The 27,012-nt window shown below is 36.9% G+C and overlaps 2 protein-coding genes across 10 annotated transcripts in view; one reads left to right on the forward strand and one right to left on the reverse strand.

Moving 5' to 3' along the window:
* Window positions 1-27,012, forward strand: part of LOC5567755 (voltage-dependent calcium channel subunit alpha-2/delta-3) — a 118,585-nt gene that overhangs the window by 28,672 nt on the left and 62,901 nt on the right. For 7 of the 8 annotated variants that reach the window (XM_021841916.1, XM_021841917.1, XM_021841918.1 and 4 more), the window contains exons 1-3: window positions 13,248-13,748; window positions 13,815-13,896; window positions 14,036-14,140. In XM_021841916.1, the coding sequence (XP_021697608.1) occupies window positions 13,630-13,748; window positions 13,815-13,896; window positions 14,036-14,140 (306 nt within the window). In that variant the 5' untranslated portion in view covers window positions 13,248-13,629. Of the gene's footprint in view, window positions 1-13,247; window positions 13,749-13,814; window positions 13,897-14,035; window positions 14,141-27,012 lie in introns of those variants that run through there. The other variant, XM_021841923.1, reaches the window with a different exon arrangement.
* Window positions 1,817-3,146, reverse strand: LOC5567756. Of its 2 annotated transcripts, none has more exons than XM_021841924.1 (3): window positions 2,308-3,146; window positions 2,029-2,225; window positions 1,817-1,970 (listed from the first exon to the last, which is right to left on the reverse strand). In XM_021841924.1, exon 1 carries the CDS (start codon window positions 3,036-3,038, stop codon window positions 2,433-2,435), a length of 606 nt encoding a protein of 201 aa, XP_021697616.1. In that variant the 5' UTR covers window positions 3,039-3,146; the 3' UTR covers window positions 1,817-1,970; window positions 2,029-2,225; window positions 2,308-2,432. The 2 variants fall into 2 exon arrangements, with proteins under 2 accessions (XP_021697616.1, XP_001657650.1); XM_001657600.2 differs by having other exon boundaries at window positions 2,029-2,205; window positions 2,308-3,144.

Genomic DNA, 27,012 nt, shown 5'->3' on the forward strand with positions numbered 1-27,012 from the left:
GTTCCAACATGCAAACATGCGACTTAAGGAAGGACCACTTAACGTGCGAAAGGTTTATTACAGACTAAATTAATGTAGTTTACAGTGCGGTTTGCTGTAGGGTTCCTAGTACCGACCTCTTTTGACGAGTACCGGTTCTACGGTACTGAAACTCTCAGTACCGGTAGTACCGGTAAAATACCGGTACTGGAAGATTTTTTGCAATGTATATATAGAACATACAGTACTGCTCAGTAAATTTTGAAACTTTTCCATGTTCGTCAATAAACAGAGGTTTGTAAAAGCTTATTCTTTATTTTCATGAATTAGAACACTAACAAAATATGATCTTCAAATAATAATGAATAAACCGTACTAACTTTATAACTCATGAAATACTCAAAAATATGAGCTGGAATTTGGAATTTGATAAATTTACAGATGTATTGTGTAAAAAATGCGGAAAATCGTTCAAGGTAAATAATTTTATGTCTATTTTCATGTAATAAACATGCTTTTCAATAATTAAATAGGACTTAAAAATGCAAAACATGTTCAAAGTTTAATATTTAACCGCCATATTGTGTGCGTATTTTTATAACAAAACTATACACCATAACTGTGTGTGTATTTTTATATAAAAAAGCTTGCAGACACGGTTAAAGCTCTTTCTGTGTTCACCTGGCTTTACTCGAATTGTTGCTCATGCATCGTGGAGTGTCAACAAATATTTTGCTTTGATCGGACTCGTCATACACGAACTATTCCAAACATTTTTTTTATAAATAAATCTTTCCTGAAACTTTTTTTTATTTGCGCTTCAAAAGCTTGATATCCACCATCAGCAGCTTTATTTGTATTCGGTAATCTCGTTGGTAACCATAGGATTTTCTGAATCATTTCAAAACCTTTATAATAATTTTTTTTAATTTTTCAAAACATGTTTTAACGGAAACCAGGTGCAAACAATGAGCATGAGCATTAACAATGTCATTGTTAATGTTGTAAAGATGATAAATAGAATAAGCCTTCTTGAAATACATTCCTTGATTGACCCGAGAAATTCGTCATAAACGAACATTACCAAAATTAAGTATCATATATTGTAAAGATATTTATTAATTAAGGTGAAGATGCATCGAAGCCAAACTTCAAATTCTCAAGAGCACGGATCTCCACGGAAACATCCATTTAACTTGAAAACTTAATCGATTGTTCACTAGCTGGTGGTGATAATCGATTAGGTTTTCAGCTCAAACGGGTCATTGGTTCTCCAGATCCGTGCTCTTGAAAATTTGAAGTTTGGCTTCGGTTTATCTTCACCCTAAAACGATTATAAGATTTTTCATCAGTATCGAAAATACCGGTACTCAATGCGTTCCAGTACCGGTATTTCGGTACCAAAAAATGGTCCGTATTACCGGTACTTTCGGTACCGGTACTCCCGGTACCAAAACCCTAGTTTGCTGAGACTGGAAAAACTGTCTAGATATTATTCGATTCGTATCGGTCAACGTGTGGTTGCTGGCGATCGGCGCAAACAAATTCTTTGGAAAGATTTTTTGAAGAATTCCTGAAGCTTTTCCCCGAGAAATCTGAAGAGGAATTCCGAAAGAACCTGTATCAAAAAACAATTTTCAAACCGATTTTCTAGTACACAGAGTAGATCATAACTGGGTTCTTCAAGAAAACAGTGCTACGATCATCAGGAATACGCGTGGAAGAAGTAATTTCTGGGTTCATCCAACTTGCATCCTTCTTGACGACTGTTTCAATAATAAAAAAAAAAAAGTTTTATAACATGCTATGGGGTACTTAAATTAAGGAAAAATCCATGTTTATTGCACCCAATGTAGTTTATTTGTGCGTCATTCGATTGCGGGAATGTAAGACACTACAGTAGCTATCGTGGAGGATGCACGTGTGAAGAAACATTGGACCAACTGAATCGACTTTGCCATCGCAGTTGCGTAGTGCTCGTTGAAAAGAATCTGCAAAGTACGGGTTTTCAATCGTGATTTTAGGGACCGGAAAAAAACTGGAACTTACCAGAAACACGAAGCATAAGATGATGGGGAAAATGAGCTTGATGACCGTGCTAATGAGCCAGGTGAAAAGTTGCCAAATGGCAAAGGCGCACACGAGAAATATCAGGCAGGAAAAAATGTCATCCAGTGTTTGGAAATGTCGCTGAACCAGTTTGCTTAAGGTGGCCTTCAGTACGGTCTAATTGGAAAAAGAATAAGCTTGTTTAGTTATTTGTCAGACTTAATCGAGGAACCTATCGGTTTTATTTGAAAACCTAAAAAACATATTGTTTTAATATACCGTAATCGTGTCTCCTTCCATTTTATGATTTTTATATGTAATTTACTTGATTTTTAAAACACCTCTAATTTTGAAGAATACCAAACTGTCACTGGCGAAAAAAAACATATCTGAACCATGGTGCACTACGATTCTTTTCGCTTCGGGCGCGCGTTCAACTGCAGTATGAAACACAAAACCGTGCGGTCGCCAACCTTCCCCGATGACCGCACTTCCCAATAGGTGTTCCCAGCTCCAGGCAAAAATCGAGCCATCTCGTCTTCCACCCGTTGGTCCTTCAGCACGTAAGTTCCCTTCTTAAAGGGACATTTCGGTCTCGGGACCATCATATCCAAATACTTGGCATATACCGTGTTCGGGATGCTTAGCAACGTGCACACGTCCGTATTGGCGATGTTGTTCAGAAACGGTCGACAGTTGGCCGCACTGCTGAAGTCGTCGCACTTTTTCACCGACGCTGAACCGGTCCACCCGTTGGGGAAGTCCTCGCGGAAGATGACTTCGCCGTTCACGACGTAGTCGGTTTTGTTGTGCTGGGATACCTTGAAGTCCGGGAAGTAGATGGGCAGATTTTTCTGACCCGGACATTGGCCAATGCGATGAATGACCAGGCGCTTCGATGGAACCCCCTTGAAGCCATCACCGGTGAGAATGTCCAAGAAGTCAGCAGCCGTTGATCTGCGGACCAGCACGAGCAGGATGACGCACAGATACCTAGGGCCAAACTTCATCTCGTTGAACTAGATTGGGTTTGGGCAATGTGACCGTATTTGAAAGACTGAATCGTGTGAGGAACAAAATGTTTAATTGGGCTACCGCAAATAATTTGGCCCAATTGGAAGAGGCCACTCACGAATCCAGATAACATCAATTATGAGGTAGTTGAAAATCATATCTGCCCATGAGTTAGTTAATTACTGCTTTTGCTGATGTTTATGCCATGTCTAGTTAGAGATACTGCACAAATTATGTCACTAAAAGAGCTAGAGTTTTGGTCTGCGCGTTATATTCCTGAAATTGTGTATACAGTCGACTATCCACATCTCGATATCGAAGGGACCATCGAGATAGGGAGAGATCGAGACATAGAACAAATTCTTAATGAATACTAAAAACAAACAAATAATGGACATATCGACATACGGAGAGGAAAACGGGAATCAAAATCACATCGAGATATGGAGAGTGAAAATGTATGAAGGGACCGAAAAAATCATCGATATAGGGGAGAGATATCTAGATGTAAAACATCGAGATGTGGAGATTCGACTGTATTACGTTCCGCATGACCCTTTACCCGCTTGACACCAATTTTAGGTGATTTTTTTTGACGTGAAAAATGGATATTCTTCCATCAAATCTCAAATGCAATGCAAATATTTACTATGAAGTGAGTTCAAAAACGATCATCCATACTAAAATTCATCAACCAACGATTTTTTTTATAAAATGTATCGACATTTTTCGGAAGAATTTTCTGTGGCCAAGCCTCATTGATTTGTCTTTCGAGTGGACCATTGCGAGTTTTGATCATACTTGAAATTTAGAGATAATTACAAAACATTGGTACATGTTTTTTCTTTTGGGAAATCCTATTTCTTTACACGGGGGCACGGTTTACAATATTAGGAAGGCTAAATATTCCGAAAACTGACAGCTACTTGACGACGTCATTCCTATTCACATCGAACAAATTTGGTCAAAAACTGGTCTATTGGTCCGGATGGTAGCTACATGGTACGGTAGGAATGACGTCACATATTTACAATCAAATTTGATGGAAAATTTGGCATAGGAGTGTAGGGTGCAGAACCACTTGGGCACTTCCATAATTCACTTTGGCATCTGGGGTTTTTCTCGGCCGAATTGTCTAAAACTTTGCACAAATAAGCACTTTAGCACGACGCATATTGTGGCCAAATATAAGCTCTGTAGCTTTCAAAAAACCTCACTGCCCAAGTGAATCAAAAGTGCCAAGAATAGGATCCGGCTCTCTACCTACATCTCAAACATTTTGAAAATCATCATAGCTAACAAAGGAAATCAACTCTGCTGTTATGCACACATATTATTGCAATGTGTCCCTCGTTTTTCACCGCACAAACTTGATAACCAAAATCCAATCCCCATCGCATATTCAACAAGTTCTCCCCCCAAATGGGAAAGTGTTTACAAACAACGCTTGGGCATGACCGAAAATGGCGTTTATTTATGGATAAATCGTCCCCCCAGGGCGCATGTCCTGGCCACCCGGCGAACGTAAACAGTCAACAAAACCGCGTGCTCCAAACACGTGCTCCCTAGAGCAACCACCATGGCGCAGTTGAACAGCTGATGTTCACCCCACCATGCATAGTAACAGTGGTTCTCCCATTGATCATAAATTCAATAATTCAACTTCAACAAAACCGAAATATTTTCACAATGATATGTTGTCAAATGATTGTGAAACACAGTTTTACGACTATTTTTTTTTTATTTTTGTCTTTGGTTTTCGATATAGATCATGTAGGGTAACGTATATCTTGGACATGCATATAATTTGGACAGGCTTGTAGTTCTATGCTCATTTACTATGAGATGGTGAGGAATTTATGTACGGGAAATCATGTGTTGCATTATTAATACACTATGCTACTTAATAACTTAATAATGATGGCCGTTTTCATAACAATTACTAATTGGCTTCAAAAATATCAAAATTGCAAAAAAAAAACCTACGAATGCAAGAGGATGCACATTTCAAGAACATACATTAAACGCAATCATAGCGCTCAGAATTGGCATTTCTAAAAAGTTGGCAACATGATAAAATATTTCTAAAATTGAAGCTAAATTCATCTAAAATCCGAGCATGAGTATGAGTAAGGTGGGGCAAAAGTTCGACCTTAGTGGTAAATTCAAAATTTCCATAAAAGCAATGGCAGTTGAAAAGAAATAAATACCACACAGTGAACCTTCAACATATTGGCTACAATTTTGCTTAACAAACTTGTGTCAAAATATTTACCCATTTTTAGTTACAGCAGTTTCAAAATTGATTGTCTTAAGCTAACTTTTGCCCCACCGGTGGGACAAGAGTTCGAATCCAGTGTGAGGCAAAAGTTCGCTGGTTGAAACACAAAATATCAACACTTTTACGACAGACACACTTTATATCAGCCATAAAGTTATGTTTAAAGATAAACGCACACTAAATTTTCATCAAACAAAAAATCCAAAACAGGATGAAATGTAGTATACCTAAAAAAGAGCAGTTTCTCGCAAAACTAAGTAAAATTGTGAAATTTTTGTGATTTTTTTTAGCATGATCAGGCAAATTTCGCTAAATTTGAAGATAATATGTTTATTTTGTGCAATTTGTAATTTTTTCCGCAAGTTTATATATGGGTCGAACTTTTGCCCCACAGATTCGAGATTTTGCCCCACTATGGGCCAAAAAATGATTCCAAGAATTTATGTAAGAACTAATACACCTCAAAGCATCCTGATGATAGGCATAGAAACGCTCTCACATCAAAAATCGAATGAGATTTTATCTTCATTTCGTTTCATGCAATGGAAGTTTGACCAAAAATTACAATTTTCACGTCAAAAACCAACACATAGCCATAACTTTTCCAAATATGAAACGATTCTTATGATATTTGTAGTGAGAGTCTTTGACTTGAATAGCATTCTAACCACCCTGGCATTTATAAGTTTTGTTTTGAATTGAGCTGAAAATCTTGAAAAGAAACTTTTGCCCCACTTTACTCTAAGTATCATAACGTAATAAGATATTAGTATCTAATGGAGTTAATCGATCGCCGTTTCCAGACATATCCTTAGCCTGTCCAAAATACATGATTTACCCTAAGTGATAAGATTTGAGCGGAGAAATAAGCTGTCAATATAAAAGTGTTGTATTTTGTCCATGTCGGGTTCTAGCAAAAGCTATGAACTGTGATAGCTTATGAGTGAGAGGTAGAAGCAAGTGAAAGATACAACTACAAGGTACGAGGAAAGGGGACGGGCCTTGGATTGAACTTATTGCTTATGAAGCAGAAGCGGTAGCCATTAGACCACCAATTCCGTCTCTTTACTTACACACTTCAATTACCATATCAGAAATGTTTAGGATGTAGACGGGGTTGGTGGTCTAATGGCTACCGCTTCTTCTTCATAAGCAGAAGGTAATGGGTTCAATCCCAGGCCCGTCCCTTTCCTCGTACTTTGTAGTTGTATCTTTCACTTGCTTCTATCTACCACTCTTAATATATAACAGTTAATGTATCTATCACAGTTCATAGCATTTGCTAGAACCCAAGACGGACAGAAATAAACCGTTTTCCTACGCTTCCATTCGTTCATCATTATAGCATGCCTTCCTTTACGCCTGATACATAGGCAGTCTGCTAACAAAACCAGCAAGCCTATCTGCCATTCAGTCTTCTAAGATCATCCTTCTGCTCCCAGATTTAAACAAGCATGCTTTGAAATCATCTCAAAACGCGGGATCGTTTTGAATCCTGATTTTTTTCAATCTCAGAGTACGTGATTCATACAAGGATTCAATTCCATGATTGAATCTCGTCATTACGCTCATAGGCAATCGAGTCAAGGTAATATGCTCTTCGTTTGGAATATTTGACGTTCAATTGGGAATTGGGACAAATAGAACCTGCCTACCGAATATGAGATGAAGTGATATAGAAGGCAATGAAGTTCAGCAATGAGGATAGAGCAGAAATGGTATCATAGCACAGCAAAATTCCACTAGGTACTTTTGATCATTTCCACTCAGGGAGAAATTAATCAAAACAAAGATTTGAAAGACAGAGTTTCGTTGAATCCTGACATGTTTCAATGGAAATTCAATCTAAATTGTCCTGATTCATATTTTCTGTTAAGGAACTAGGTGTCCCGTCTACATGTGAATTCATTACCAGCAGTTGTCGCTAGTTTCCTGAAGCCGTTCACTGGAAACAGCTATGCATGATAAATTCCTGTCAGACAAAAGTTTTCAATCGGTATGGAATAAAATTTCAATGCTTACTCGATTTATTTAGCCGGCCAACAATCGATCAAGGATTGAATCTTGGGATTCAATCCTCCCATACACGTGGTATGATTCATTGCATGTCTGGATATGAGCAAAAATGCGCGCGGAAAAAGTTTTATTCTGATGGCTTTCGATCTCAGCAGCTCCTGGAGTGGGATTTTTTGAAGACTGCTGCCATTAAAATAATCCCACTCTGTCACCCTTCCCGCATGAACTGGCGTTGACGCAATGGTATATACGGTCGACCGTGGGAGCCAGTTGAATTCATCATCAATTCCTTCCCCTTCCCCTCATTGGTCAGCATTGTTACGTGGCAGGCACCATTGTTACCTAAAAATAGAAGATTACCAGCAGTTATACACTGAGGGTGTCTGTTAATCCCAAGCAGTCATCTGGTTGGTTCCTTGAGTAAGTGCAGCTGATCTGGCGATACTGGAGTAGCAACCACGGGCGGCCAATCAAGCTCTCAAGCTCAAGCTCATATCAGAAATGTTTAGGATGTGCTAAAAGCGCGTCATCAATGGTACTCTTTTCAATATGGTTTTAAGGTGAAGATGAATCGAAGCCAAACTTGTAATTTTCAAAAGCACGGATCTAGAGAACCAAATAACCGTTTGAGCTAAAAACTTAATCGATTGGTCACTAGCGGGTGGTGACCAATCGATTAAATTTTCAGCTCAAACGGATATTTGGTTCTCCAGATCCGTGCTCTTGAAAGTTTGAACTTTGGCTTTGATTCATTTTCACCTTAATCGATCTTTATCAATAACAAGATTGGAATTTTTTAGAATTTGTTTGGAGACTGTATCACAAATATACATGTTTTTTTAAAAAAATCGAAATTTTAGAAATATTAAATAAGTCGGAAAAAGTGTTTTCTCTACGAATCCTTTCAGCCGTTCTTCCATTAAAGTTGCTCATGTAGTTATATTACATTTTGTGCAAAAATGCAGATGCAATCGTTTGCGACTGGGTTGGTAATGGAAATTTTATTTTAACGTTCAAAAATCCGTCATTGCAGTCGTCATCATCATCGAAACTTCAAAAGCAGTTTTTCTGCTAAAAACTGAAATTTATTGGCTACAAAGATGTTCACTGTGTTTCGGTTGGAGAATACAATACAATGAACACAAAATTTTGTAGATTATAAGCTATACAACTGCTTTTGAAAATTCTCAAAATAATGACGGATCTTGCTACTCTTTTTTGTCATTAGTCCAATAAGGGATCGTTCAAATATTACGTAACGCAACAAGAGGAGGGAGGGGGTCTTACATTGAATTACGGTCCATACAAAACTTTAAAATTGTCCATACAAAAGCTGTTACGTGGGGGAGGGAGGAGGTCTAAAAATGGAAAATTTTGCGTTACGTAATATTTGAATGAACCCTAATTAGACCGCTTGGCAGCAATGCAACCTTGGGTGGTGAGGTGAAAAAATGCTGATAAACTTACATCTTGTCACATTTATTCACAGAAGAGAGGATCGATGAAAAGAAATCGATCATATTACTTACGCCCTTATTCTAACACACGCTTGAATTGATATTACTTTAGAAACCATTAATGTAAAAAAATACTCAAATATTGACTTATAGATCGTTGCACGCTTGACCTAACCTCGAAACTCCATATAAAAAAAATGTCAACAATTCCAGCAGTGAATGTCAACTCCATATAAAAAAAATCTAAACAATTCCAGCAGTGAGTGTCAAAGAGCAGGACAGTCAATTGAGCGTGATGAAAGAGGGACAGAGAAGGAGAATTTTTCGTGACGTCACCATGCACTCTTCTATCCATCGGTGTACTAAATTCACTCGGTCCAAGCATTGTGACACTTGACCGGTTACGCTCCATTACACTGAGGCAAAAATACTTAGGTTGCCATATACAGTAGCGCAACCAGGATTTGGTTCTGGGGGGGTTTTGATATCTTGAAGGTAATAATTTTTGGGAAATTAGGAAGCCAGACCCCATTCTCGGCTCACTTCGGCAGTGGGGTTTTTTAGAAGCTAGAGCGCTCATATTTGGCCACAATATGCATCGTAATGATGCGCTTCTTACACCAAAGTTCCAGACAATTCTACCTAGAAAAATCCCCCATGCCAAAGTGAATCAGGGAAGTGCCCAAATGGTTCTGCACCCTATGTTTCAACAAAAAAAATGGGTTGTAGTGTTTTAGTATATTTTGTTTTGAATGTGCATACTTGGTTAAACTCATTTAACAAGATTAAAATACATAACGCGAGATAATGCTCAATCAGCATTTACTTATCTGTGTTCGTTGAATATTTACCATAACATTCGTTGTCGTCCCATGTTACAGTATTCGATATGCAGAAGGAGAAAACATTGTCTGCGTATTTTTTTAAAACTGAAGAAACGATTCTCCGGAAATTCATATGCTCTGAAGGTCGGGAAAGTTTGCAATGTAATGAGCAAATTGAAAGATTATTTATGCTGCGGATCGGACCTTTTTCCCAATATATTTAAATGGATGACCAACTTCTGACACAAATGCTTCAGTTAAGTTTTCAGAAAAGGCAAAACAATATTATAGCCTTACAGCACTGAACAGAATAAATTGCCCACGCGTCGCTTTTCATATTAAAAGATCAAACTTGGAGACCTGGGTCTTGGCTTCTAGTGGGCTTTTTGTAATTTGCACTGAAATTCATAAATAAGCTTTCACTCATTTCCCATAATTTCACTTAGCAGAAAATTCATGATATTTCAAACACAAAAATGTCTTAACTTTCATTTTGATTTTATTTGAATACAAAATTGTTACTAAATAATATAGTTCTAAAAACAAGTTTGAATTATTGATCAATTTCGCAAAATAGTGGAACGAACAGTTTTATTTTTGTGTTTTTGTTAAATTTGAAGATTTATTATTGCTCAAAAGATTGATTTTTTAAAGTTGCGAATTTCCGGCTAACCTATGTATTTCCAAGTTAGGATGTAAATTTTAAGTCAATCCAAGTACTAGAAGCCGAGATCCAATCCTCCAAACTCGACCATTTTGTTTTGATAAAACGACCAACTTGTACTATATTTTATTCAGTACTATATTGTAGTATAAGTTTGCAAATATTTTTGTTCAATTAATCTCTTCAGGGGTCTAAGAATTTAAAGAAACCATAGAATAAGAATGTTACTGTTAAAACCGCTGAAATTCAGAGTGTTAATACGAGCCTAAATTACTTATCCATAATTGTAGAATGTTAATGAACTACAGAAATGTACAAGATAAGCCTTATATTTTTTCGGCTCTGGGGGGGGGGGGGGGTTGACCCCCAAAACCCCCCCTTGGTTGCGCCACTGTCCATATATCATGACTTATGAACCTTTTACAAATTTTGGTTTCATTGAACGCTTTAGTTCAAAAATGGGATCATAAGTTTCATAAATGAGAGCTTTGAATTATGTAAGAACCATTATTTAAAATATTTTTCATAAAAATCGCTAGAAGAACATCACCGCTTTCGATGCTGGGTACTAGTGAATTGAAGACTGGTAACATGTTGTTTAAACATTGTAATTTTTGAAATAAAAAGCAAGCATGATAAATAATTTAATTTAGGCAAATATCATTACGTTAGTTACTGATTTTCATTTATTGACTTATAAAATTAAGTAATTAAATTCCTCACCAAAATCATAAGTAAAACTTAAAAAAATTCAACAATAATCGTTGTGGCGCCAAATCATAATTATTCCTTAAAACATCAGGGGAAAGGGTGGTAAAATGAACATGGGTGGTAAAATGGACACCGTGTTTTTTACCGAGAAAAAAAATCGATGTATTACTTTCATGCCTAAATATTCACATCATTAGTCCGTTGTTATCCTAATGGATCATTCAAATAGCCAAAACGGCCGCTATGGTAAGCATAGATAGCGCCACCGTAGCCTTGTGTGTTTGACAGAACAGCAATGCTGTCATAATGTTAAATCCCATATACAGTGGTGCCTTTGTTTTGATGCGGTGAGCACTAACAAAAACTACCTTCAATGATCCATTCACTGGATAATGGAAGATTTTACCTTTAGCCAGTGCCGGATTTGGGCTTCGGGGGGCCCGGGTCAGATCTCATAAAGGGGGCCCTTTTACAAAATTCAAATTTTCAAACTGTTTTCAAGCTTTCCAATAGTATTTTTAGGTGGTTTTTCCGTCCAATGGGAAAAATAAAACAATTCGTAGAAGATTGGCTCGTTTCTGGCTTCTATACAATTTGTATGGAGTTGCTGATAAAATTGCTGAAAATCTTCAAAGCCGTTTTTCTCCAAAGCTCCTTTTGATTCTATTTACTACAAGTTTTCAATTTCAGATCAATCGATTCATTAGAAGATGTTCTACAGTACTTTTTTCTTGCCTGTACTGTATATTATATGGATTATATTCAAAGCTAAGCCTATACTGAATTCAAAGAATACTTCATGTACTATGGCATACGAAAAAGAGAAGTATTTAAAAATACTGACTACCACATCACAAAAGAATTCCTTTATACTTCAAGTTTCTGATAGAATTGAAAATATGTTTAAATTTATAGCTCTGATAGGAACCCAAAAAACTCTTTGAATTGGGCAGTGCTTTACAGGTTCAGTCGTATTTTTTTAGATCCTGCAAAACGTTAAGGGCATTTTTAATTCCAATATTTTTTTTAAGAGAAGAGAAGAATTTTGAAGATTTTGGCTTAACATTCATGTTTTCTTGTAATATATTGAAGGATAATCATTGAACAAACCATACTGTGAGATTCAGATTTAAGAGGTAAAAAAAATACTTAAATATTAGAAAATTGTTGTTCAAATGTCAAAAGAGAACATATTGTAAGGTATTTCAAAATGTTTTCTGTTTTAAATTTTGGTTCCTTGGGGGGCCCCCTTGATCGGGGGGCCCGGAGCATTTGCCCCCTTGGCACCCCCCCAAATCCGGGCCTGCCTTTAGCCATGAAGTACACTTCCTACATTTTGTGACAATGCCAAAGAATGACTAGAAATATATTAAACAGTTTTTTTTTCTGAATAAAACATTTAGGTGCCTTCAGGTACTCTACCAATAAAACTGAAAAATTAAAAACATTTTGTGACCATGTTAAACGATTAAATTCACGGTACAAGCTAAACACGCTACTTAGAAGATTATTCTACACATACGGATTGTTTCAATTACGAAGAAATTTTACGTAGCCCTTAAACATAGTCGGGACAATTCACAATAAATAGAAAAAAATATCTTGTATTTTTTATATGATTAGGCTTTATCTGTTACAGTACTGGTCTTATTAATTAGTAACTATTTTTTTAATTTCTAATAGGAAAAAAATCCATTTTATAGCCTTAATTAAATAATTAATTAAGTAGATTGACAAGGAAACGAAAAAAAATGCTAAGTAATTGTTTTTGCTTAGGTGGTCTTCTTGTTTTGTCCGTAACTGTAAGTTTCAAACAAATCTTTTTTTTAGTGCCAAAAACAGATACAATGTCCAAGATGCATTAAATAAATGACTAAACAACCTTCTGTCAATTCGTACTTTAGGTATATGTTAGTGAATAAAGCAGAAATCATATTAAAATCACGAAGTCGAATTTAACCCCCTTCCCTTTCGCCAATATACACCTATAGGTGTACTTCGCATGCAAAACACAGACAAATACCTATTAAATAGCAATAATGAGTAATATAACAAATTTTGTATTGATGACCGCCCTTCTATGTAGCAGGTGAACCACTGGGCCACGTGTTGATTGTTTACTATCGCCGGCTAGGCCTCCTCCGGGAAGCGTATGGGGGGAATCGGGCCTGCTCACAGGGGGGGGGGGTACCGTTGCGCAGGACCGACCGAAAATGGAGTCCCTTTTTATCCGAGGACCATGGTGAAAATTTTTGACAGATAACACTGGGAAAAGTTGGAAAAATGGACGCCATTGTTCTGGCTGGTGACGAGTTGTGAAAGAAAATCGTTCAAAATGGCCAAGTACAAGTCCGGCCAGTGCTAAAGTTGCCAGCTACCGAGTGCTGTCCACGCTAGCGACCGGAAGTGGGTAAATTTGATCGGTTTGGGGGAATCGGTGGCGTGTGAAGTGATTTTTTCGACCCCGTCGAGTTATCTGCGGGGTGGTGGTCGACATTTTTTTCTACATCTCCTGAAGATCCGCAGAGGAAGACGGTCCCCCTTGTTGTCCTGGATATGGTCCAGAGGGATCTCCTCGCGGACGGATGCAAACGAAAACTAGCTCTAGGAAGTCTGCAGGAAGCTAACTAGCCAATGTTCACAACCATGTACATAAAGAATAGCTCGGGTTTCATCGCTTTTTCCGTTCTGTTAGTTTTCGCAATCTCGATTACACGTAGTGCAGATGAGCCAAAAACAATCAAGTACAGCATGTGAGTGTGCTTCTGACGGGAGCCCTGCAGCGGAATGTGACCTAATTGCATATTTTTCGATTCCAGTGTCCAAGGATGGGCGGACAAGCTAGGCGGAGAATTAGCATCCTTAGGAGATTTTATAACTAGACGAAAAGACGTAGAAGATGTAAGTTTTTGGACATTCGATCCAGTCTAGCGAATGACACATCGCAATTATCGATTTTTCATTCGCCCGTCTCGTCGTGTCATGATGATGATGACATCGCTCTCTACCACTCAACTTATGCTACTTTATCTGTTTGTAGAGTTTTAAACAAGCACAAGTAGTTAGCAAAAATGGACAAAAAATTGTGGAAGAGATGGCCAAGGACCTCAAGTACATGATGGATGCGAAAGTGAGCGCCGTTAAGGTGAGTTGAGGAAGCGTAGCTTTCACTTTTGAAGGATTATCGATTGATTTTTCCCATGACTATCTTATTATAAGGGGCAGGGGTATGTACAGCTTTAGTCTTCGAAAAAGGAAGCACAGCTGAAAGCGAAGCAATTCGTGTCTTGCACAGTCTGGACATTTTTGGCAAGTCATAATACAAAGTTTGAGCTTGAATGGAATGCATATGCAAGGCCGATAGCGATTAAGTATTTTAATGAAAGAAACATGGAAGTTCTCTTTTTTTTGTTTTTTGTTGGGATTTGAACCACTGCGACCATTAAGTTGATCTATTGTGGTATACCCCTGTTTATTTTTCGCATATTTTCAGGACGACAAGTTACTATTAAGACTAACTGCCGTTGATTGATAGTGCGACGTACCCCAATCTGGTATGATTCTTAAAATGAATTCAACTACCTTATTGGGATTTCCTTGCCAAATTTGAAAAGGACTCAGTATGCCCTTGTTGAAATACTGTCTTCTTTGCGCAAATAGTGCTGAGCATTCACAAAGCAAGTGTTGAGAGGTCTCTATCTCACAGTCGCAAAACCGACAGATATCAGTTGGACTTCGACCCATCTTCTTTAAATGATATCTAGCTGGACAATGTCCTGTAAATAGTCCAATAACTATACAGAATGATTTTTTATTTAAGTTTAGAAGTTTTTCTGTAATTTGTTTATTTGAAGTTATAAACAGTTTAGACTGTCTTGATGTATTTGTACCAATCCAGTTCGACTGTATCATATTACGCTCCCATTTTTTTATTTCCATTTGTATTACACATTTTGAAACTCCACAAAAGGGTTCTGGTCCTAAAAACTGAGTATTCGATCCTCGTCTAGCCAGAAAATCAGCTTTCTAATTTTTTTTCGATTCCACAATGGCCTGGTACCCAGTACAGGGAGACCTGGTTTTTCATAGCCAGTTGCTTCAATACTTGTATGCATTCCCAAACCAGTTTTAATTGGCATGTATAGGATTTTAATGCGTTCAGAGCCGCCTGGCTGTCTGAAAATACGCAAATCCTTGCATGTCTATACTTTCTTCTAAGACATATAGAAACACACTCTAAGATGGCGTATATTTCTGCAAGGAAAACAGTTGTCCATCGTCCCATTGGTATTGAAACATTAACTCCTGGGCCTGTTATTCCAGCCCCTGTATTATCACTCATTTTAGAACCATCGGTGTAGAACATAATCGATCCTGGTGAAATACTAGGCCCACCCGATTCCAACATTTTATATGGTATATCTAGGTTTAGGGTTTTTTTCCATCCAGTCTTCGTTCATGACTACTAATGGATTAATTTGAAAATCTTTCAGTATACTTAGATGTCCGGAAAGATTTCCTTCAAGAAAGATATTCGTTCTTCGCAGTCTTAGTGCATTCTTTTCAGCTTCCATTTGCACGTGTTGATTTAGAGGAAGCTTATACAGAACTGCCTCTAAGGCCTTTGATGGCGTACTACGCATTGCTCCTGTCATAGCCATGCAGGCCAAACGTTGCAATTTTTCTAGCTTTTTTTGGGCTGTGCTTTGCTTTGTTTTAGGCCACCATACTACTGCGGCATAAACTACCCTGGGTCTTACAATAACCGTATAAATCCAATGAATCATTTTAGGTTTGAGACCCCATTTTTTACCAAAAGTATTCTTAGGGTAGAAGCACCGGTTTTGGCCATACGCCAGTTGTAGCCATAGGGGGTTATACACCGTTTTACATAGCCAATCAGCATGAAACCTTTTGTTTTGTGTAGATCACATTCACATGATAGAGCTACATTCATTCACTCATCCAAATTGATTCAAAACACAAGAAGAACAATTCATTTTCCTTATAATTTTAATTCCCATAAATCTAATTTGGCCATGTCACTCCTAATTTGGCCACTCAAATGAGAAATCAATGAGATTGGCCAATTTAGGAACCGAAGTTAAATCTCTGGCCAAAACTGGCTCCGTTGGCCTATATTGACCAACGGGATTTTCAAAGCAAAAAATGGTTTTAGCTCAGTTTTGATGCTTTACACACGTAATATGGATTGAAAGCTTGCATTTGACATATCTGTAGTATAAATACGGCTTCCGATTTAATTTTTATTGACATTTTCTCTTAGGCTGGCCAAAACCGGTGCCATTACCCTACTCACCCACAGGGCAATAGTGGCTTTGCTTATTACCTGCTCTAAGTGCAAGTTCCAATTAAGTTTATCATCTAGAATAACTCCTAGATATTTCACACTGGATGCATATTGGACAATACATCCCTCAAATGTTATATTTTTAAAAGTTACTTTCCGTCTGCGAGTGAACGGTACCAAAACGGTTTTCGATGGGTTTATAATCAACCCTTCGTTTTGGCACCACCGCGAAATGCAGTTTAGTGCAGACTGCATTAAATCTGTGATGGTATGTTCAAACTTTTCACGAACTATTATGGCCACATCATCAGCAAAACCGATGACTTCGAAGCCTTGTTCTGTCAATTTATTAAGAATATCATCAACAACAAGCGACCATAATAAAGGCGCCAATACGCCTCCTTGAGGACATCCTTTAGTGGTCTTTATTGTTATAGATGATACTCCCAATTCAGCAGATACTTCTCTATTTTTCAGCATTTCCATAATCCTAGCTATAATGCCAGGATCGAAATGCCTGTTTTCCATTGACTTTTTTATTGAAATGAAAGACGCATTGTCAAAAGCACCTTCGACATCAAGAAATGCTACAAGAGCAATTTCTTTTCTATCGAGAGTACTTTCTATTTTTGTAACCAAATTATGTAGAGCAGTGACTGTAGATTTGTTAGTTTGATATGCATACTGATACCTGTTAAGAGGAATCTTTTGTAGGTATTCTGTTTTGATATATTCATCTATTATCTTTTCCATGATTTTAAGCATAGTAGATGTTAGACTTATTGTCCTTAAAGATTATGGATTTGTTTTGTCTCTATTTCCTACTTTAGGAATGAAGACAACTCGTACTTGGATCCATATTTTTGGTACATGGCCTAACATTAAACTTGCTATGAAAATATTTGTTATAGAATCTAGCAGTATTTCGTCACCCTTCTGAAGCAGTGCAGGAAATATACCGTCCATTACCGGAGTTCATCGCCCATTCAACTTTAGATTTTGTGAAAATGGTATCAGGTATAAGCGAATTATATCTTATAGTCCCGGTCGGCCCATAATTATCTTCAACGTTTATACTTTCTTCATTATCACTTAACACTAAGTTTGATCCTGGGAAATGAGTCTCCATCAACATTTCAAGGGTTTCTTGTGAGTTAACAGTAAAATCACCATTTGTTTTCTTTAAATTTCCCAGACCATTTGAATGGTCTTTGGAAAGCACTTTTTGCAGTTTAGCTATATCTGGAGTTTTCTCTATGTTTTCACAATAGGATCTCCAGGTTCGTCGTTTTGATTTTCTAATTTCTTTGTTGTACATTGTAAGGGCCTTTTTATATTGATCCCATTGCCCAGAAATTTTCGCTTTATTGAAAAGTTTTCGCGATTTTTTCCTTAAATTATTTAATGTTTTATTCCACCAAGGAACCTCTCGATTTGAGATTTCTTCCTTGACAGGACAATTTACATTGTATGCTTGTATTATTTGTTCAGTAATATTTTTTGCAACTCTATCCAATTGCATTGTTGATTGAATTGTAGTATTTAGCAATAAACATTCAGATTGCATTGTTGAAGCATATCTCTCCCAGTTAGTATTCCTGGGATTTTTATACGCTATTTTAACTATTTCCCCAGCATTGTATTGAAACACTGTGTGCTTGTGATCAGATAAAGATTGTTCATCTGAAACATGCCAGTTTTTTATACGCGTCGAAAATAAAGGACTACACATGGTTATGTCCAATACATCTTCCCTAGCTTTAGTTATAAATGTAAGTTGATTTCCTTTGTTACATAAATCGATGTTGTTCGAAGATATGTATTCAAAAAGGTCTTCCCCTCTTTTATTGATGTTGGTGCTTCCCCAGATTGTATGATGGCAATTTGCATCGCAACCAATGATAAAGTGTTTATTATTAGTTTTACAATAATTAATGAAAGCTGTCAATTCGGGTGGAGGTACCGCCTCCACATCTCCAGGGAAATAAGCTGAAACTACATAAGCTTCAGTTTTGCCCCTAGTTGTGGGTATTTCCATGCGAATCACCACTATAAGTTTTGCAATAAACTGTGTTATAGGTACGAATTTTATTCCCCCTTTTATTAAAATTGCTGTCCGAGGATTTGAGTTTCCTTCATCATAAACTAGTTTTCCTATTTGCCCAGCGATTCCAAGAACTCGGTTTTTGTTAACCCAAGGTTCTTGAATAAACGCGACACTAAAATTTTATTTCAAACTCTTTTCTTCGTATTCCTGTTGTACCTTTGGCATGGTGAAGATTTATTTGAATAAATTTAATATCAGTATTCATTTTTATAAATGTTCATTAGAGGACTAGTAATTCACTCTTCATGTTTCGATTGTTTTTATATTTTCTGCTGTGCTGGTCCTTTTCAGGCCCAGAAGGCATTTGTTCCTTCGAAGGTTTGGATGAATTCCGGTCTTTTGTATGTCCAGAACGACTTCGGACCTTTGGAAGCCCAGATGTGTTCCGGTCCATTGGAAGCCCAGATGTTCTCTTGCCCGCAAAAGAGACTAAACAGGAACCATGAAAACAAAAAATAAACCTGTCATGAACCAGGAGATGAGAGTTTGACTCCTCATAGAACCTTACCAGTAATTTTACAAGGACTTATTTTTCAATATTTTGAACCGATGTGACATTGGAACCGTAATTTTATAATCTTTGAAGAACACTTTAGCAAAATTTGGGCGGAAAAATCTAAAAATTTTTCAAAACCATTCAGTCATTCAAGTTATGGTGCATCTGAGAGAGACTCGCGAAGAGGAAAAATTTCAACGTCATATGCAGCCCAGATTCCGCTGTCACGAAACGTCAAATGCAGCCCGTCGTTTGAATGGCTGAAAAAGTGAAAAGTATTGTATTCGAAATAAACTATTATAAAAAACCTCAGACAGCGGTGCAGATTTTTCCAACGATACTTTTTTTTTAATTTCTTTATTAGTATCATTCCAAACATTACATTCATCTCTTATATCTAGGTGTTCTGTGTTATTAGACAACACTATCATCCTAATTTGGTAAAACAAATTTAAGATTTAATTAACATTTTGTTAACAACATATTACATTTCATTTGCCGTAGCAGTTCAGATTTTTTACAGGTGAGTAGATTTCACCTATTTATAAGAGAAAAAAAAAATGCTTTGAATATACTTAACCTAACTTAACCTAAACATATAACGCATTAATCGTGGCAATAGAAGATTGTAACGATTTTTGCCTGAAATTATTAATTATTTTAATCGACATTTGTTCCAATGTTTCAACATTGGATATTCTATGTAACTCATTGGTACTATACCAGGGAGGAAGCCTCAGAATCATTTTCAAAATTTTATTTTGAATTCTCTGCAGAGCTTTCTTCCTGGTATTACAACAGCTGGTCCATATTGGTACAGCATACAACATGGCTGGCCTGAAAATTTGTTTGAATATCAAAAGCTTGTTCTTAAGACAAAGTTTTGATTTTCTATTAATAAGGGGATAGAGACATTTTACATATTTGTTACATTTGGCTTGAATGCCCTCAATGTGATTTTTGAAAGTTAAATTCTTATCTAGCATGAGCCCTAGATACTTAACTTCATCTGACCAATTTATTGGAACCCCTCTCATCGTGACAACATGTCTACTTGAAGGTTTCAAATAAAGAGCTTTTGGTTTATGTGGGAATATTATTAGTTGAGTTTTGGAAGCATTAGGAGAAATCTTCCATTTTTGCAAGTATGAAGAAAAAATATCCAAACTTTTTTGCAATCGACTACAGATGACACGCAGGCTTCGTCCTTTGGCGGAGAGGCCTGTGTCATCCGCAAACAAAGATTTTTGACATCCCTGAGGTAGCTCAGGTAAGTCAGATGTGAAAATATTGTATAATATTGGTCCCAAAATGCTGCCTTGAGGAACACCAGCTCTTACAGGAAGTCTTTCAGATCTGGAGTTCTGATAATTAACCTGAAGTGTACGATTTGACAGATAACTTTGAATTATTCTAACAATGTATGTTGGAAAATTAAAGTTTTTTAATTTTACAATCAAACCTTCATGCCAAACACTGTCGAATGCTTTTTCTATGTCTAGAAGAGCAAGACCAGTAGAATAGCCTTCAGATTTGTTGGAACGGATCAAATTTGTTACACGTAAAAGTTGATGAGTGGTCGAATGTCCATGGCGGAATCCGAACTGTTCATTGGCAAAAATTGAATTTTCGTTGATGTGGGCCATCATTCTGTTCAAAATAACCTTTTCAAAAAGTTTACTGATGGAGGAAAGCAAACTGATTGGACGATAGCTAGAAGCTTCTGCAGGATTTTTGTCTGGTTTTAAAATTGGAACAACCTTAGCATTTTTCCATTTGTCAGGAAAATATGCTAATTGAAAACATTTGTTAAATATATCAACTAAAAATGATAAGCTACTTTCTGGAAGTTTCTTGATGAGGATGTAGAAAATTCCATCATCGCCAGGAGCTTTCATGTTTTTGAATTTTTTAATAATAGTTCTTACTTCTTCCAAATCAGTCTCCCAGGCATTTTCGAAAACGTTCTCTTGATTAAGAATATTTTCGAACTCCTGAGTAACTTCATTTTCAATTGGACTAGTAAGTCCTAAATTTAAATTGTGCGCACTTTCAAACTGCATAGCAAGTTTTTGAGCTTTTTCGCAATTAGTTAGTAATAATTTGTTTTCCTCTTTCAATGCCGGTATTGGCTTCTGAGGTTTTTTTCAAGATTTTCGATAATTTCCAAAAGGGCTTAGAGCCAGGGTCCAATTGAGAAATTTTATTTTCAAAATTTTTGTTTCTTAATTGAGCAAAACGTTTCTTGATTTCTTTCTGCAAATCCTGCCATATAATTTTCATAGCAGGATCGCGAGTGCGTTGAAATTGCCTTCTCCTCACGTTTTTAAGACGGATCAAGAGTTTAAGATCATCGTCTATAATCACGGATTCAAATTTTACTTCACATTTTGGAATTGCAATGCTCCTGGCTTCAACAATGGAATTTGTTAAAGTTTCAAGAGCATTGTCAATATCAAGTTTAGTTTCTAAAGAAATGTTAACATCAAGATTAGAGTCAACATACGTTTTATATACATTCCAGTCGGCTCGTAAATAATTGAAAGTGGAGCTGATAGGATTGAGAATCGCTTCATGGGATATTTGAAATGTAACAGGGACATGATCAGAATCAAAATCAGCATGAGTAATCAGTTGGCTACAAAGATGACTAGAGTCGGTTAAGACCAAATCAATCGTAGATGGATTTCTAGAAGAGGAAAAACATGTAGGGCTACCAGGGTATTGAATTGAGAAATATCCTGAAGAGCACTCATCAAATAAAATTCTGCCGTTGGAATTACTTTGAGAATTATTCCATGACCGATGTTTGGCATTAAAGTCACCAATGACAACATATTTTGACTTAATGCGAGTCAATTTACGCAAGTCAGTTTGGAGCAAATTAACTTGCTGCCCAGAGCATTGAAAAGGCAAATAGGCAGCTATGAAAGTATATTTACCAAACTGTGTTTCAACAGAAACACCTAAAGTCTCAAAAACTTTAGTTTCAAATGATGAAAACAGTTGATGTTTTATACGCCTATGAATGATGATTGCAACTCCCCCACATGCCCCATCAAGTCGATCATTACGATAAACAAAAAAGTTAGGATCTCTTTTGAGTTTAGATCCAGGTTTTAAATACGTTTCGGTAATAACTGCTATATGCACGTTATTAACCGTAAGAAAATTAAACAGCTCGGCCTCTTTACCATTCAGAGAACGAGCATTCCAATTTAAAATATTTAAATTATTATTTGGATCCATTAGAAAAACGTAATCCAATAACAATTTGATTTGTAAATTTTACACCTACTTGGACTGCTTCAGTCATAGTGGTGGCTTTGAACATTGCATCAATCATTCGATTCAATTGTTCAGTTAGAAAATTAAAATCAGAGGCAGACATGTCATGTGATTTCCCATTGGAATTTCCGGTAGACGAAGAAGCGGAGTTACCTGTGGCGGTAGGGTTTTTTCCATTTGATTTGAAACAAGTGGAATGGGTACCCATGGATCGAACAGGGGAGGAGTTCGAATTTCCTGCTACGATATCGGCAAAGGATTTACCGTGGGTAGATACATTCGAAATTGAAAGATTCGAACGGCTACCCGACGGATTAAAATTAGTTTGTGAATGAGCATGATTATGATCTTCCTGATGGGTATGATTCATGATCAAGCGATCGTTAACTGAAAAATTAGCATTGTTCGATACTCTACCAGGCAAATTCCGGAAACGACCGTTATCGTAACGGATATTATCTTTCATCTGCCTGGCACGAGCCTCAATGACCCTTTTGCGTGAAGGACAATTCCAAAAAATTGACTTATGGTTAGCCCCGCAATTACAGCATATGAATTTGGTGGTATCTTCCTTCACTGGACAGACGTCCTTAGCGTGAGAAGAACCTCCGCAAATCATGCATTTAGCATCCATGCGACAATTTTTTGTACCGTGACCCCACTTTTGGCACCGACGGCACTGAGTGGGGTTCTGGTAATTTCCTCCAGGTTTCTGGAAATGTTCCCATGTCACACGGACATCAAACAAAAGTTTTGCTTTTTCTAAAGCTTTAATATTATTTAGTTCTTTTTTGTTAAAGTGAACTAAATAACATTCTTGAGAAAGCCCTTTCCGAACAATGCCAGATTGGGTTCTCTTTTTCATAATGATTACTTGGACTGGGGAAAATCCAAGTAAATCATTTATTCCATTTTTGATCTCTTCAGGTGACTTATAGTCACTTGAGAGACCTTTCAAGACAACTTTGAACAAACGTTCAGTTTTGTCGTCATAAGTAAAAAACTTGTGCTTCTTCTCTTCAAGATGTTTGAGAAGAAGTTCACGATCTTTAAGAGTTTCCGGCAAAACGCGACAGTCTCCTTTCTTTGCGATTTGGAAGGAAACCTTGATTCCCCTAATGGAGTTCAAGATCTCCTGCCTAAATCCCCCAAATTCGGAACAACTGACCACGATAGGCAGCACTCTTTGCTTCCTCACTTGAATCAAAGAGCCTGGGCTAGAGGCTGCTTCGATTTGGTGTTCGGGAAATTTGTCTAGAGCATCGAGCTGATTGCTCATTTCGATACAATTATTCATTTCACCCTTGGAAGAAAGTTCGCATTCCGGGGAAGCGTCTTTTCTTCCATTCTTGACACGTTTAGTGACAGTTTTAAATCCCACTTTTTTGGAAGGAAGTTGTGAATTCAGAGTTTCACTCTTCCTTTTGTTTGTTGTTGCAATCATGTTAAGTTAATAAACGAAAGAAGACGTGACCTTCGAGAGGTTTTTTCCCAAGACGGTGTCCAAGAAGGATTACCATCACTAACTTTCGCCAACGGGTCCAACGAAAAATCGAAGGCACGGGTCCAAACAAGGATCGTAAAGGGATCAATAGTAGAAAAAATAGTACTGAAAAGTACTGTTTTAGTAGCACTGAAAAGTACTGTTTTATTGCTTTAGGTAGTTTTTAAGAAAACTTCCAAGACCAGAGAGAATTCGTGTACGCACAGCACGAAGATACGATGCGCACTAATTTTTAATGTTGAGAACTTGTAATGTACAATCTTCAGAAACTTGTAATTAGCGGGTATGATCATAACTATAAATTCTTAAACATAACTAGCTTTTTTCTGAGACAATAATCTATCACATTTCCGAATACACTTGGGTGCTTTGATTTTTGATTTTGCTAGGTATCCCCGCTGTAATCTGACAAATATATTTTGATCTGACAAGTATTTTTTCAAAGGAAGGAGTTTAAGACAAGAAATTCAAATTCTTTTTTACCGGACTGTCACTTGGAATAACATCAAGCATTCGTCAGGAATTTACCAAAAGGAATCCTTTGGGAATCTGCCGAGGATCTCTAACATCCATTTATTTATTTAGTCCAGGAAATCCTACAACAATCTCGCTATTAATTCATCGATAATTTTGAGAAAATTCGGCTTAATGGCCTGATAAAGATCACACTAGAAAATTACTAATTGTCAAAAAAAAAACAGATTAAGAATATCAAATGCATCCTAAAAGTCTCTTCGAAGATTATTTAAATATCATTCAAGGAAATGCCGCGTACTTTGTACCATGGTTTTACAAAGAATCTGCTAAGTATCTTTTTAGATAGTTTCATGAAGCTTCCGTTAAGTTTCCATTGAGATCCGGTGATAATTTGCTAAAAACTCGCTAGCAATTCATCAAGAGTTCTACAAAAAAAAATCAAAACTTTTGGGAAAACTCTGGCAAAAAAACTTCACAGGAAATCGACAGTTTTTTCAACGCGATTCTGAGAGATATTAGTTAAGCGTGGCAAAAGTGTGCGAGATGCTCTGCGGCCGTACTCAACTGGTTTAATTTTGTAGTTTCGAACATGGTTTTTGTAAATATTAGCTCCAATGAAAGACCAACTACGTCGCATAAAGTAAGTAAGTGAAATTTTCCACATGCAAAGCCTCCAGGTAATTTCGTTACACGTACATTTTGGTTGTCTGGGATACTCACAAAAATTGTCCGGAGCGCTATTCTAGGATTCCATATCTTTCATATAAAGCAAAACACAGGAAAATTGGTTCAAAATGGATTTTTGAGAGCGCTTCAAAGTCAGGGGTCGAAAGTTAAGTGGTAGGCTCTATCTCAGTTAGGACGTGATGCCAGAAAGAAGAAAAAGAAGAAGATGATGAGTACAAGGGTGTGTCCTTAGATACTTTGAGGACTTTGTGCCGTGCGTTTATTATAATAACGATCCTTGGAAAAAAAATGATGTTGGGAAAATGCTTATAAAAATCGCTGATGTAGCGTTTTAGTGTATTAATGTTTTGGAAATATTTCAGTTGAAACTAGGCTGATTCAAAAATTAATTTTCTTCTATATCGCCCCCCCCCCCCCCATTTCAAAAATCCGAATATTTTGAAGGGGAGAAAAAAAAAGATTCATCATTTTTTTGACATCAGTTAGGTTTATTTTAATTTTTAAAGTAAAAAACATGTAAATCAATGATCCAGAGGACCATTGCAAAAAGTTTAACAACTATAGTTTAAAAAAAATTGAAAAAATTACTTTTTTTTTCAGTTTTATTTTTTTTTTCCTTAATTATTTTTATCCCCCCCTCGTACCTTCCAAGTGGTCTCGGACATAAAAGAAAATTATTATTTGTATCAGCCTTACTGGAAAAATTGCCGAAAGAAACCCTGAACGTATTCTTGGAGATTTTCTAGAGGAATCAAAGAGTATAGAATATTTACTTGCTTACCACGCTGTTTATAGAGAAAGCTCTCAGTTAATAAATATGGAATTGTTCATTACAACATTGAGGTAGAAGGAGCGGGCTGCGACAGAACCCGGGATGTAGAAAAAAATAAAAAGAAATTCTTTATGAAATACAAGCCAGAACGTTTTTAAAAGGTTTTCCATAAATAACTCGTAAGGAGCAGAAGAACTACAGGGAATTCGATAGACAGTAATTTTGATCGATTTGTAGTTTGTTTCCATTGAAATAATCCAGATGAATAATTATTTCATGAAATTATTTCGTGAAGAATCTCTTGGTGGGTTTCTAAAGGTTCTAGCAGTGGATTCGGGAGATGAGTATTTGAAGATGCTTTTGAATTATGCTTTTTTTAGATTTACTATAGCTTTTCGTGTTTCCAGTCAAATTTATGTAAGATTTTTGTAAAAACCTTAGTACAATGGATAAACGGATGAATTTCTCCTGAAATTCTTGGAAGAATTTTGGGATAAATTTAGATAATCATTTTAGAAATACTGGAAAAATTTTAGAAAAAAAATACCTGGGGTAGTCACTGAAGGAATCCTATTTCACCCTTCACCGTTTCCCCCAAATTCGTACAGAATTGTCAGGACACCTTCCAGTATTTCTCGAATGCCGTTCAAAACTGTATGGATTCCGTAAGGAATGTGCTATACTCCATCCAGCATTGCTCGGATTTCATTCCTAGTTGCCCGGAATTCATCCAGAAATACTCGAATTGTATCCAGAATTCCCTGAAGCCCTTCCAGATTTCTCCGAAGATGGTCTAATACTCACCGGAATCTTTCTAGTTCATTCGAAAAAAAAATTGGAGTTTGATCCAAACTTCTTGGGTACCCTGGGTATTTCGAAATAGAAATGATCTGACCATTTTCGGATGCTCGGAAACATGTTCTGACTGGGCTCCAAATGGTAACTTTTGGACCCTCTTGTGCCGTTGTCGTGAAACGGCTTGAATTTCATGATTTTTTACACATAAGTAAAAAAAGGTCCTTTTATAACCTTCCTCTTCTTTCTGGCCTTACGTCCTAACCGCAACAAGCTTGCTTCTCAGTCTTTCATTGCAAATACACCATTTTTTATTTGCGTGGATTAATCTCCAAACAGAAACTGGTGAAACATTCTGTCAAGTAGATCAATACATTATTTTTTAAAGTTTCGATTTTTCTTGCATTTTTCGTCATTTACATTCCGAAATATCCTAGTTACCCCAACAAATTTCGGCGTAATGGGTCATTGTAGGTGGTTTTTGCGGCGCACACCGAAACAAAACAAATGTGTTACCGTATATGGGATACAACAATGTAATAGCATTGTGTTCTCCATAGTACGTCAGGGATTCCTTGTA

Source organism: Aedes aegypti, chromosome 2 (genome assembly GCF_002204515.2).
Source record: "Aedes aegypti strain LVP_AGWG chromosome 2, AaegL5.0 Primary Assembly, whole genome shotgun sequence".
Classification (NCBI taxonomy): Eukaryota; Metazoa; Arthropoda; class Insecta; order Diptera; family Culicidae; genus Aedes; species Aedes aegypti.

Excerpts from the sequence above, each read along its gene's own strand:
- LOC5567756 (XM_021841924.1), bottom strand. The coding sequence starts at position 3,038 with ATGAAGTTTGGCCCTAGGTATCTGTGCGTCATCCTGCTCGTGCTGGTC.